Consider the following 13,571-nt stretch of genomic DNA (forward strand, 5'->3'; position numbering starts at 1 on the left):
TCTAAACTGACTATGCCAATATGCAGAAGTTGACTGTAGTATTAAGTTGCAATTTCACCATTTACCACTAGATGGCAAGTATGGCTGAGATACGCTTAGGACGTAGTAATCTTTTGCAAATTTGGAATGCTACGCATTTTGAGATGCACAAAATGAGTCAGTTTGCTATTCAGGAGGATTGTGCTGCCCTTAAATTGTATTTTTTAAGTAAGAGAACCCTTTGCACGAAGAAGAAAAAAAACACAGTATGTGGTTATTTTGTTGTTTGCTTCAAAGCTTCCTTTTTGGGTTAGGGTAGTAAATCATTGATAAACATGCATTGAGTAATGTATTATGAACAATGGAAATATCAAAAGCATGTATTTTACTCATGTGCTTGTATTTTGACACATATTTAAAATGACATTTTTGTCATACATCTGGTTAGGAAGTGTGTGGTTTTATGCGCGCCCCCGCCCCCATTCCATGAGCAAAAATTGTGGCCCCCTTCCAGCATTTATGGTTTCATGCATAATTGACGCTCCAAGGTGCTGATGTAAGAGAGGAATGTCTGTTTCTGGTTAATAGTTAGGGGCTAGTTAACATCCTGTGTAACATGTTTCCAAGCATGCCCCTGCATGTTTTTATTGCGTTCCACCCACACGCGCACAAATGCAAAGCAATACGGCTCTGCTTGCTTGCGATGACGTCGGCAGACAAACAAAGGCGTACTCCGCAAAGAAAAGAAAGGTGCGGCGGCAGATGGATATAAGTGGGCGGAATTACGTGTGTCAACTTACGTGTGTGCACATTAAGTACACACTACCGCTGTGTGCATGTGTAGACACGTCGCTCAGGAATGGTAAGAGGATCAATAGGTTTTAGCAAAGTGGAGAGAGAAAGCACCCCTCTTATGCACGATCAGGACATCCCACACGGGGAGGAGGAGTAGGAGGGAAGCAGCGATAGGCTCAGATGGTTCATTGTTGTTGTTTTTTTTCCTCCTCCCTCTCCCTCTCTCTCTCCCTTCCTATTTCTTTACGTTCCTCTGCGGGATGTTGAGAAAGTAAGCGAGACAAAGCAGAGCGCTTTGCAACATGCTCGGTCACGTTAACGCCACTCCTCCTCCTCCTCCCGCCGCTGCCCCCCGTCAGCTGTTCTCCGGAGGAATGACTCCCTGAAGCCGGCTCACCATGTGGATGCGGGGCAGTCATTTCCAGACCTTTGCCGGAAGAATACCGAGGAAAAAAGGAGCGGCGGTGGCGGCGGCCCAGAGGGCTCGGCGTGGGTGGCCGCACTGCTGGGAGTCCATACGCTGCAGTTTGGACACTGGGATTTTATCTGCCTTTTTATAGCAGCTTTTTTTTTTCATGAATTTGAAGGTGCTACTTTATTTTTAAGTGCTTTTTTTGATTGCAACCAAAGACTTATATTTATGGCTGTCTGCTGGACTCGTTTGGTATACCACTGCAGCATGGGACACCACACCGGTGGATAGACTAACTCAAATCCGAGTGACAAAAGAGCTGAGTCAGCCTGAGCATGAAGCCCGGACTGTGTCCAGGTGTCTCCAGTGACAGAACCATGAAGCACCTTAGCCACTTTCCCTTTAGAAGACACTCCTGGATATGGTGAGTTTCAACAAATAACTCCTGCTGCCCTTCCAACCCCTTGCAATCTCAGGCCAGGAAACATATTGTGAGATTTCCTGTTATTTTTCTTCTGCAACAAACGTAAACAAGGAGGGGGGGAAAAAAAGTGCAACAAGTTGATGTTTGCTGCTTTTCAACAGCCAAACAAGCCAAGGGGGGGGAAAAAAACTTGATAAATGACTTGCTGGGCTGTTGGCTCTTTCTCCTGCTGTCTGGTTGTTAGTCATCCCAATGAGGCTAAATGGTTTGTCTTTTGGGAATACTGCAGGTGTGCCATATACGCTTGAAAATGAGAGGAGGTGCATAGGGACGATTTGTGATATCAGTGCTGTTTCGTGAAGGCAAATTGGTTCCGTTCTGCGGCCAGTAAATGGACCCAAGTTTATCTTTGCATCATTTGAAGTAGTTTTTCTGTTGTGTCTGCAAGTTGAGAAAAGTCAGAGTTGAAGACAATTACTTCTGACGCTAATTATGATTGGTTGGTTCTGCGGGGGCTATTTATTGACTCATTCCATACTACCACTGAAACCAGAAAATTCCTTGATTTCACCATCCCCATTCTGACTCAACGCTGTTCATAGTAGGGAACAACAATGGCGCTTTTATAAGCTATTAAAAAACGCCTCTGATATTACGCCAGAAGTAGGAACATTTCTCTGTCAATTTCGTCCCATTCCCAGGTTGGTGCCATTTTGAAAAAAAACAATGGCAGTATCAGCGTTTACAGGTAGCTCAGGAAGAATGCCAAGGCAACTCCATGTTGGAGACATTTATACACAACAGCCATGCGGAACAAAGGCAGAAAGCTCGGACAGTTAAAGTGGAAGGATGATTTTTTTTTTTTTAAGAATAGTGTGTAAGCAACAGTAAAAATCGGGTATTCTTCTTTATATTACATTTGTGCAGTAAGAGTTAAACAAAATTCATCAACCTCAAGGGGGCGCCGTGTTGGGCATTTCCATTCCGATGTCGATTGGAAAAATACGATACTGGTTCCATTCGGAAATTCTTGGGTTGACTTTTAAGGAGGATTCTGATATTCTCAACAAAGATGGGAAATTTGTCTGTTGACTTTGTCCTCCCACTCAACATGTTGTCTATGATGCCAACTTTTATATGGTGTTTCTGATTCTACTACCTATTTAGGAATATTGCTGACTCGAAATGACCTTTCCTCCCTTCTGTTTTAGTGCGTCTCACTCTGCAGTTTTACAGAAACTATTATCTGTTTATTGTCACGTTAAGGTTCAGGTAGTTTTTCACTCAAGACACACAAGTTGAACTGCTGCAGCAGCGGAAACAGACATTGACGTACGTGAAGACGTCAGTGTAGTATCTTTATTTTACAGCACTGTCATGCACGGAAGAGGGCAGGCTTTATAGACAGGAAGGTGCCGTCAAATAACCCTTCAAGATTGCTTTCAACATGCTCAAACATCCTTGTTCCTCTCACGAAGCGCGTGCTTGCAAACACGTCAGGGCAATAGTTTTTAATATGGTGAAATCTTTTCTGTACTGACCTATTGTTGTTAGTGTGTGTGCGTGCGTGTGTGTGTGTGTAGTTGCATAGCCAAAGCAGCTTTCAAGGAGACATGTATAATTGATTACACCTCGATAACAGAGCCGTTCCTCTTCTGTCTGTGCTAGGTGTAGAATGCTATGATGAGATATGACTTGGGACATTTAGTGTAAAATCCCACTCATTTTTCATACCCAACAACAATTTCACGCAAGTAATTGCTAAACTCTCCATCAGTCCAATGTGATGTGTTCCGAAGTCACACTTTCCCCATCAAACCAGTGATTGATGTGGTTGCCTTCAGCACTGCTTTAAAAGCATTGAAAAATGCAACCCTGACATCTGTCCTGAGGAGTGGAGCTGGGGTTTTTTTCCTGTTCGACCAGTTACGGATGACGGAAAGTACGTTTTTTTTTTTTTCTTACCAATGTTTTACTGGTTAATGGTCAATTTTCATTCCTGTGCCTCGACACCCTCCTGTCTACCTCTTCCGCATTAGCCCGAGGCGCTCCTCTTACAATGAGACACTTGTTATCTCGCTCTTGTCTGCCATTGCCCTGTGTCATTGATTGCACTTGCACTCAGGCAAACTTTAGATGACTTTTTTTCTCTGCCAGTTGCTTTGCTTTTGAAATGGGCTTTTTTTTTTTTTTTTTTTTGTACTTTAGAGAGAGCAGAGACCTGCTGTCATTTGTGGTGACACAAACACATCACTCACTGTTTGCAGAGTATGCCAAGGACCCCTACCAGCGCTGTGTGTGTGCGTGTGTGTGCGTGTGTGTGCGTGTGTGTGTGTGTGTGTGTGCTGCTCAACTGCAGCATCAATCTTGCCTTCCTACTCATTTGTGTGATGCTGGTGCGCTGGCACTCATTAGGTTCTCCACACTCTCCCCACGGTGAGGCCAAGCAGCTCAACACGTTGTACCTTTTTCCTGCATCAGAAATGTGATGTGGTGGAGAGGAAAACACACAAACACACACTTGGTGGACAAAGTTTTAATATGTAACAGGTTTAATATTTGTACCGGGTCAATGTCATGCGGTTGACTCATTGGCCGAGCAGATTTGGTATTATAAATTGAAGATATATAGCTCAAGAAAATGCCTATATTAATGGTTTATATCTAAAATAAAACACACAATTTCAATATCATCTAATACTCATTTTAAATTGCCCCTTAAAAATAAATGGTTTACGGATTATTTGAATTTGAAAAAAAAAAAAACGAAAGATGCACGTTTGGGAGAGGACCTCCGCTAACAACTGTCTTTAAAATCAAAACCTAGAGCATATTTTATGTAGTGTGTGAGAACACTGATGTGTCCCATGAGGTGCGCGGTGCGGCGGTAACTTGATTATAAACTGACTTGAAGCAGAACAGACATGTTTCTCACCGATTTGTCTCGCTTTCGTGTGCATGGGCGCTAACGTGGAATGTTAGTTCTTGCCCACAAAGACCTCCTTGTTTCAACTCCTGTTTTTTTTTCGTTTTTTTTGAGGAAGCAACCATTTGCTTGACCAGAAACAGTATTTACTTAATTGTGTGTATTTTACTTTGAGGCTCGTCATGTCCAAAATATTCCTTTTTTTTCTCTCCACACTATTCTGCATGTTTGCGTTATCCACGTTCTCCTTCATACATTGTTGCTCTTCTGCAGATCTGCAGGGTTGTTGAATTTGAACGTTATCAGGATATGAGTGTTATCGTATCACCTCCCATGAACGCAAAAAAAATAAATTACATCATAATAGTCGTAAGGATAAGGCGCCTCTACATGACATCATCCAAAAAGAAGCTCAAAGTGATGCTCACATTCAGTACGTCCAGTGTCCTGCAATTTTGCATCCATGAGGCATTTTATCCAAGAAATGCCACACATTTTATTAGGGCTCCTAGGATCTCTTTCATTTTGTGATAAAGTGTCTTAATATGTCTCCTTTCGTGCTTACAACTGGCCAAAAATCTCTTTGGGCATCGCAGTGAATCGGGTTGTCACTGGTCAGTTGAATAAAGTCTCCGGAATGACACAAAATGGTCATCTGGAGCCCCAAACAAGCCCTGAGGTCTTACAGAAATAGATTTGCGCAAATAAAGTTGGACCATGACCAATAAAGATGTGAGCCTTTCGACACACAATATTTGTCTTTGATAGCAAGGTTCAGGTATGGCTACATGACACCATACTTCCAGGAGAGGCTCCCCAAGGCCCCGAGGCAGCTTTGAGATCACATCAATTGTAAATATCCATTTCTTTTTCAATTTGATTTATCAGGTCGTGCTTTCCACACAGCAGCTGCTGCACGGGGTCGCTCAATCTGGCATTCATCTCTCCCGCATAGGGGGTGAAGACGGACGGATCAATAAGAAAGACAGACCACAAGCTGGCGGTCATGACGTATGTCTTTGTGAGCTGTTGAAAATTAGGAACATCGCCGCGGTTTTGACTCGAAGGCGACTGGCTGACTGGGAATAACTGATTGATTTGGGAGGGGGCTTTGAAATGTTGACAGATATCGATACAAATATCGTGCCCAGGTTTCTGTCTCAAAGGCATTAATTCAACAACGCGTTTCTTATTGTGGTTTCCAATGGCGTACAACTAATAAGAACATGTTCAAAAACCGTTTGCAACCGTTTGCAACTGTTTGCAACCCGAAATACTAACATTTGCTACATGCACAAACTCTTACAGTCAAGTAAGATACGGGCTTAAGATTTTCTAAGAAAGTTGTTACCAACTAACTGGCAGAATCCAAGGCAACACAATATTGTTTAATCGAGTCACATCCTGTCTTTAATTTATGAAATGTAGCCTTTAGGAAATAAGTTATGCTTGTTTGTTAGTAATAACAATTATAATGTTCACTGCCATGGGAACAACCTGAGCCAGAATTTTAATTTAAAGTGGCACAAAAATTAAACCTCTCTAAGTTAGATCATGAATCTCTTGAAGCTAGTTAATAGCGAGCCACGGAGGCTAATCCTCTGCCTAGCCACATTCCCAAACTCAGATTAGACAGGCCTTTGTAGTTTCCTCGTAAAATGATTCTGTGAAACGTAATACGTGCGGCGAATCAGAGTGCCACTGTGCGGCCATGTACGTCAGCCTTTGACACAAACAAAACCTGAGGCTAGACCAGAGATACTATCAAGCACGGTCCATCCTGCATGAACAAAGGAGACGTCTACTTCAATAGTGCCGCCGCTGCTAATAAATGGCAATGAAACAAAACAATGTGGATTGAGTGTTGCAGTTGCGTTTGAAGGAAATCATCTGATAATAATAATAAAGATATCCTGTTCTCGAAGGGCTACTCTTGGACGTAATAACCTTTATCACAGTTGGAACCTAACCTAAGCTGGATCAGTACTATCCACATATAATAAAGGACCACAAGCCCCGCTGTGAACAGCGAGGAACCATGAGGACTTGAGCGCCACCACCTCCACAACAAAATCACAATAATTGCCTTTATGTATTAATAGTTTGAACCTGAGGAGAGCAAACAACCTGGGAGTAGCTTCTTCAAACAGGAAGGCCGTTTATTGTAAAAATAAAATAGTTCATTCTCATTTTTGATTACTTCAAATGAGTAACACTATTTTGCAAAAATAAATTCATAACACAATCATTTATAATATAAATAAAAAGGATAATAAATTGAAGGAATAAATGTCAAATAATTTAACTTTTTAATAACAAATATTTTACAGTTAGTTAAAAATAAAATCCATTTAATGTTTTCACAATGTTGTGCCTTTCATTTACGATAAAAATGAAAATATCATTTAATGACTGAATGAATAAAACAAATGGATTTCAGTTACCCAATTTCATTAAAATGTGTTCTAATGAATGCAACAGATGTATGAATATGAGATCATTGGGCTGGATTAAGAGCGGAGCCTGTGGGGTTTACTTTTCCCATCCTGATTGTATAATATATGCGTATCCACAGTAATATTCATCAGAAAAAAGAATGGCAACAAAAGTAATGGGGAAAAAACTTTTCCATAATTCGCTTTTAGAGTAATCCTACTAACAAACACACAGTCTTTGGGAACCTCACGCCCTTGGAGGAGGTAATAAGCACTTAGCACATGGCCAGCTGCAGTGCTGCAATCACGTCCCTCGTGGTCAGTGGCGTCCGAAGGCGGTGCCTGACACGCGTTCCGGGAATCGCCCTCTTTAGCAGCGAAGCTGTATGACGCCGACGATTAGGATGACGATGGTGTTTATGGCTGGCTGTAATCAACGGCTTAGACGGGCTTAGAGAGGGAGTCCCCCCTCGTACCTGCTTGGATCGGGTCATAATGACAGACTTGAAAACGTCTACATGTTCTTTCTCTGGCTCACTTCTTCCACCCTAAATATTCTCATTTGTGCAAACATTTAGAAGTAATGTTTAGCCAGCACTGTACTGTGCGTGTGCGTGTGTTCTGGCACACGATGAATGCAATGACTTCCTTGGAGGAAACACACTCCCACTTGCACAATCCTAACTGTTGCTGTACATTATTCATCCATGTGGTAGCACAGATTCTACATTGTCGGCGTGTAAAGTCACTCGTCATTTAGGACTTGCACATTTCACACTGACATTTCATTTCCGCCGCAGGATTTTTATTCCTTCTATATGTTGTTGTATATGTGCCTTTATTTGTTTTTGATTAAGGGACTCTGGGGACTGTCGCAATGTTGTAGTTGTGGCTTATTTTTCCAGAACATTTGAGCCAGATTCTCAATAGCAAAACCTAAGTAGCGTTTCACTTCTCTTCATACAGGTGTCTTTGTTTTAAAACGGAGTTCCATTTCTACAGCGGAAAAAGCAGAAATGGGCTATGTTCTATACATAAGCTAAAAAAACAGATAATATTTGTATGTGAGACTTTAACCATAATAACACTTGAAAATTTTAATAACGATCAAGAGTCATGCCCCGCATTACATCTGTCGAGGTTTGATTCTTTTTGGTTCCTTCAGGCCCACATTACTTTGAATAAATGTTGCAAAATAGCCAAAGAAAGAGCAAAACAAATGGAGTTGTCCATCAATGTTACTTCTGCAACTGTCCAGATTACCACTTCTGTCTATAGGCTATTTATATGATTATATTTCTGTATGAGGAAATGTTTGTGGCCTCACCAAAAAGCACCACTGTCAAAGCTTTACACTGTTAATTAATTTCCACAGTGGTTTTAGCAATAAACTTATTTAATTTGCTTATAATTGCATTTTTTGATGGTCCTCTTCAACCCATGTGGAACCCTATGTTCTTGTTAGTGATAATGTGCTGATATAAACTGCACATGAACACATGGTGTAGTCACACACACACACGCACACACACACATACAAAGACCCTGCAGCGTACTAAGCATGTGTGCGTGTGTGTGTGTGTTGGGGAATATCCTGGATTACCTGGTCTGTGTTGGCACACAATGACAGGCTGTCCCTCACACACGCACAAACATGCTCACAGTCTAAAGGCGGTTTCTCTTGTGGACTGTCCAAAATGTTCACACAAAGAGAAATGTCCACACAATAAAGGTAGGACGGACGGCGAAGATTTTGTCAGGCAAACAGAGAGAATGAGAGAACGACACACACAGACACGCATACACACAAAGGTTGTCCAAGCTTTCGCTCACACACTCTCACTCGCGTAGTAGTGATGTCATCAGGGCATTAATGAGGGATTACTCTGACATCAGCGGGCCCACTGCCAGGTTAAACCTATTAGCTGCCCCATGTGCTTGCAGTGTACTGCATCTTGAGTGCTATGCTTGCATGTGTGTGGCCATGCGTAAGGTTTAAGAGGCTCCCCACATCCATTCATCTTTCCATCAATTTAGCACGTCTCAAGAGAGGAAGCCAGTTTCACAGTTATTGTGCGCCAACGACAGATCCTGCAAGGATTTGACAGCACTCCCGCGGTGACCATCTTTGTGTCCATAATCAATGGAATTGAAAGCCATTGTTGTCGCGCCATCACTGGAACGCTGGCAAGGCAATTAGCGGTGCAAGTTAATGAACGAGACAGAGTGGAATATCTCAAGTGGATTTTTTTTCCACATTAAATGAAAACCCAACTCAAAAAGAAAAAAATGTGTGCTTAAAATATTTGCACAAAAGCGATGTGCAGTTGAGTAAATAATCAGTCAGACTATTTTATTTGTTATTTGAACGCATTGTATGCGGCCTTATTGTGATAGAATCTTGCAAATGTTCTTTTGAGATCACCTCCCATCGTGTTGCGTGTACATCACGTCAACTCTCGTCATCCTCTATTTTGTCATCATTTCTTATCCTTAGCAACGACATGCTGGTTGGTTACCTGGCCCCTTGTCTCCAAGGCAACCGCATCGTAAACATGACTCGCCGGCCACGGCGAAAGGTAGGCAGGAGGTGCAAGCTGAGGTGAGACGCGTAATTGGTCAAGAGACGCTCGGTTGGACTTGCCTCTTGGCCACGCCACTGCCAAGTCTTCCTCACAATAACTTTACTCACTCATTCACACACACACACACACATCGTAAGATGAATAGTCAGTCTTTGTCAACCTGCTTTCCCGTGGCCAAGGTGCAGTTGCCATGGTGATAATCTGCCAATTTAGCATGCGCTGCGGAGAATGTTTTCTTCTTTTTTTTTAACCATTTACCCACCGTTGCGGAGAATTCAATTAACTGTGATGTATGTGCCTTCTGTACGAGCGTGTCAGCCAGTGGTGTAAGATAGATGGCCCTATAGCTCATCCCCACCTCTTTGTCGAATCGGATTGTCACTCACGCCCTGTGTTATCTTTCGAGAAACAATACCACAAAGTACGTAATGCACTGACTTGGCTGCAGTGTTAAGTATTTGTCAAACCACCAAACTCTTACAATGTCAGTCAGTCAAACTATCCAATTTATTCGTTAAATGTGGGCTTTGCACTCAAATCTGAACAAAGTGCTCATACTGCTGAATTTCGATTGTTTGATTTATGCAGGTTTTCGCACTCCAGTGAATCTGCTGTATCTCTCTACATAGAACAGATCATTCCTACAATATGCCAAGGAAGCTTGCGAGAGAAGGACAAATTAACAGCCGCTGGGTACTAGACCACTGTGGCAATGAAAGACCACTTTAGAGGGCAATGTTCTGACTCAATGGCATTAGGATGGGCCTGCAGCTGCTTGTGGCACGTTCCACCAACACAACAGACTTGGCTCAAAATAGCATAGCTCTACCCCAATTCAAAGGGCGGCATCGATTTTGGAGGCTGTAATTTGATGGCCGATGACGTCATAATGACAACATATATCCCATGTCAAAAGCACCTTCAAATAAAGACCACAAATTGGGTGTTTTCAACAATTCTTTTGTTCAGATGATCTTTCATCAAAACCTTTAATGAGAGCCATATGGCGAACTCGTGATTAAATATAGAGTACTTCTGTCACCTTTGGTTACTTAGCAGCGTGCCTCAGGGAAGGCGGGATACCGAGTGACGGCAGTCGTGTTGTCATTTGCCGCGCTGACAGGGTGTGCAAAGCATACAGTTTGCTTGTTGTGTGAGGAGGCACACGAGATGCTTGTCTCTGCACTGGAGCGTGCGTGTCACCTGCCCCGACACACTCGACTAAATCACTACATGGATAGTGTGTGCGTACGTGGATGTCACAGGGCCCACCGGTGTGATGGCATTGTCATGCACACATGCGCACGATTTGTTGTCACACGCTGTGTGAGTCTGACAGAGTGGCGTAGCAACAGGAACACCGCTGAGAAATACAGTGTGTGTGTTTATAATCTTGAATTTAAATTAAAACATAATTCTCAGGCATGGAGTGTCTCTAAATGCTACTATTTATCCATTTGAGTAAAATGAATAAATGTTTTATTTTGTAGACAGCTGATATCAACTATTGTCATTCAGAGCATTTATTTGAAAAGTCAAAATACCAAATAATTCCGGTGAGGTTTTTTGCGTGTCTGTTGACTCGTGTCCGCCTTTGTGATGTGCTACTCCCTCCTACTGGTGGAAATTGTCAGTTACAGGAGTTGAATGGGTGTGGGTGATCGGCTTTTGTGTCCCCATATAAACTTATCTTGTGTCCATGGTCACAGTCTGACAGGGAAAGATTTATGTTGGCTAAATTCTGGAATAATTTTTATCTTAAAGGGGGAAAAGGATTAATAATACATCATTTATGATTGTCATTATTATTAGTTTGTAGTTGTCGAAATACGGTATTCTGATTAATATTGCGTGTTAAGTAAGAATTAAAGAATCAAGCAGTTTTATTCATCTCAGGGTTGGCAATTTTGCCACTTGCTGCCAAAAATGACATGACAGTTGCTCAGACCTCAGGCAAAGACTAGTCACGGCTCCGCTTGCGAATGTCCCATGACCAAACCCAGCACACAGGTAAGCCATGATTGGTCATTACCTGAGCCCCGAGCATCTGTGATGTCATTTTCAAATAATTACAACAAATATCGACAAAAAGTAGTTTATTCTCATTTTTCTGTCACTTCATTACTTTTTTTCTCAACAACAGGTAACTTTGAACATATTACAGCTTACAGAAATGTTGTATTTCTTTTGAATAAAAATGTGAACAAAAGAAAAAGTGCTTATGTTCATCCAAAACATCAGCTTCCAGTAATAAGGTCCACTCAGCTATTAACTGTCCAAACAGTTTTTGCACATGAATGTAATTTATGAGCAAAGTGACTTTGAAAGTGTGCTCATGCAGCCAGTCTCCAGCATTACTAGAAAACATACTTGATTATGAGCCGACAGATATGATAAATTAGTTTGCTCTGCATTTGCACTTTGCCCCCCTCCTATTGCATCCCTCGCTCTCTCTCCCTCTATCATCTTTTTACTCCAAGTCACACCCACCGCTTCCCTCGCTCTCTACACTCGGCTCTTCTCCTTTTCACTAACACTGGACGCTGAAGCCTCGGTGGTACCAAGTGGGCTCTGTTGGATTTGGAATAGCCCCCCCTTTCCCGGTCCCATGAACCCCCGCCCCTGGTCGAGATGAGTTTGCCGGTCAACTCCGAGTACCTGTCTCTGGAGAGGATAGCGCGCTACCGCCACGCCTGCTCCAACGGCTCGCCCTACGCCACCAACAAGCCCATCGACATCAAACCTCGCGGCAGGAGAGGGTATGCAAGGCAGAGGGGCTTGGCTAAATCGAGTCCAAAAAGTTGTGTGCTTGCTTTGAGAGCCAGAAACTCAGCCTGAACTTGAACGGTTTGCTTTGTGTGCATGCTTATGACCGCGTATCTGCTGAGTTCTTCCACCTGCTGTAGTTTACCACTGTTTACTCAACATTGTATATATCTGTGTTGTGTGTGTGTGGGGAGTTTTATATCCCTTGGGGGGCCCAAACAAGGATCACAGAGGACCCTCGCCCCCAAAACTTCTTATGATATAGTTGAATTTGCATGTTTGTTTGGCATTTTGATGCAAATGATATTTTTCAAAATCTACTGGCGGATAACATGGGAATATTGTGCAAATTATTTATTTATTTCAATTTGCATTTAACTTTTTAAGTGATGCTGCTGGGCCTGCGAAGTGAAGTAAAACTAACACTCCAGATATAGTGAAATTTTAGAAAATTGTATGTATTGTAGAAAACTTTATTTGTTTGTTTAAAGTTTTCATTGAACTATTTAAGACATGCTGCTTTGTCTCGGAGGTACCCAAACTTTTTGTAGGAATTTTAAAACAAATTCTATTGTCCAAGATAAAAAGAAAAAAAAACTTCAACATGTTGAAAATCTGAACAGCTGTTTCATAAACCTATGTAAAGGGACTGCATCACAAATATTTTAGTTTCATTTATTGTTTTATTTATTTTAATTGCAAATACATATCAACTCCAAATATGTTATCAACTTCCATGACTTCTAATAATTGACATCAACCTTAAAAATACTGCAAAACGACTAACAAATAACCATTTCTCTGTAGCCAATCAGGTTTTAATAATAATAATGATAATAATAATAAAATAATATTATTAAACACGTAAAATCTGAATTGCGTAAGCTTTCATTGGTCAAATCAGAAAACAAAAAGGCATTTTTGATTTATCCTCAAAACTAAGTAGAGACACAGAGAGCCATCTCTGGTTAAAATTTGACCAGTGTAATGATTCAAAGGCATGTTTTCCAGAATGTAGCTTTTTTATGTACCTGGTGTACCTTTTTATTGCCAGTGTTTGAAATAGTGGCCAGTGTCAGCATTTTCGCTTGGCCCCCTTCAGCTCGATGCCCCGGGCAAGCGCCTGGGTCGCTGCCCTGTTGCAGTGTCTGTTTGCATGTGTGCCTTTGTGTCATATTCCCATATTCCTCATTTTTGCTTTTTCCGACAACAAGGTTAACGACGAATGAACACTCAATCAAGGTGTTCA

General features: G+C 41.8%; 1 protein-coding gene across 5 annotated transcripts in view; it reads left to right on the forward strand.

The window, feature by feature from the left end:
* The window catches only part of pde4d (phosphodiesterase 4D, cAMP-specific), a 122,976-nt gene that overhangs the window by 82,065 nt on the left and 27,340 nt on the right, over nucleotides 1-13,571 (forward strand). The window contains exon 1 of one of the 5 annotated variants that reach the window (XM_037259756.1): nucleotides 806-1,610. The exons of 3 other annotated variants lie outside the window; for them this stretch is intronic. In XM_037259756.1, the coding sequence (XP_037115651.1) occupies nucleotides 1,522-1,610 (89 nt within the window). In that variant the 5' untranslated portion in view covers nucleotides 806-1,521. Of the gene's footprint in view, nucleotides 1-805; nucleotides 1,611-11,751; nucleotides 12,316-13,571 lie in introns of those variants that run through there. One more of the 5 variants, XM_037259755.1, reaches the window with a different exon arrangement.

This window comes from Syngnathus acus, chromosome 9 (genome assembly GCF_901709675.1).
Source record: "Syngnathus acus chromosome 9, fSynAcu1.2, whole genome shotgun sequence".
NCBI classification, from domain to species: Eukaryota; Metazoa; Chordata; class Actinopteri; order Syngnathiformes; family Syngnathidae; genus Syngnathus; species Syngnathus acus.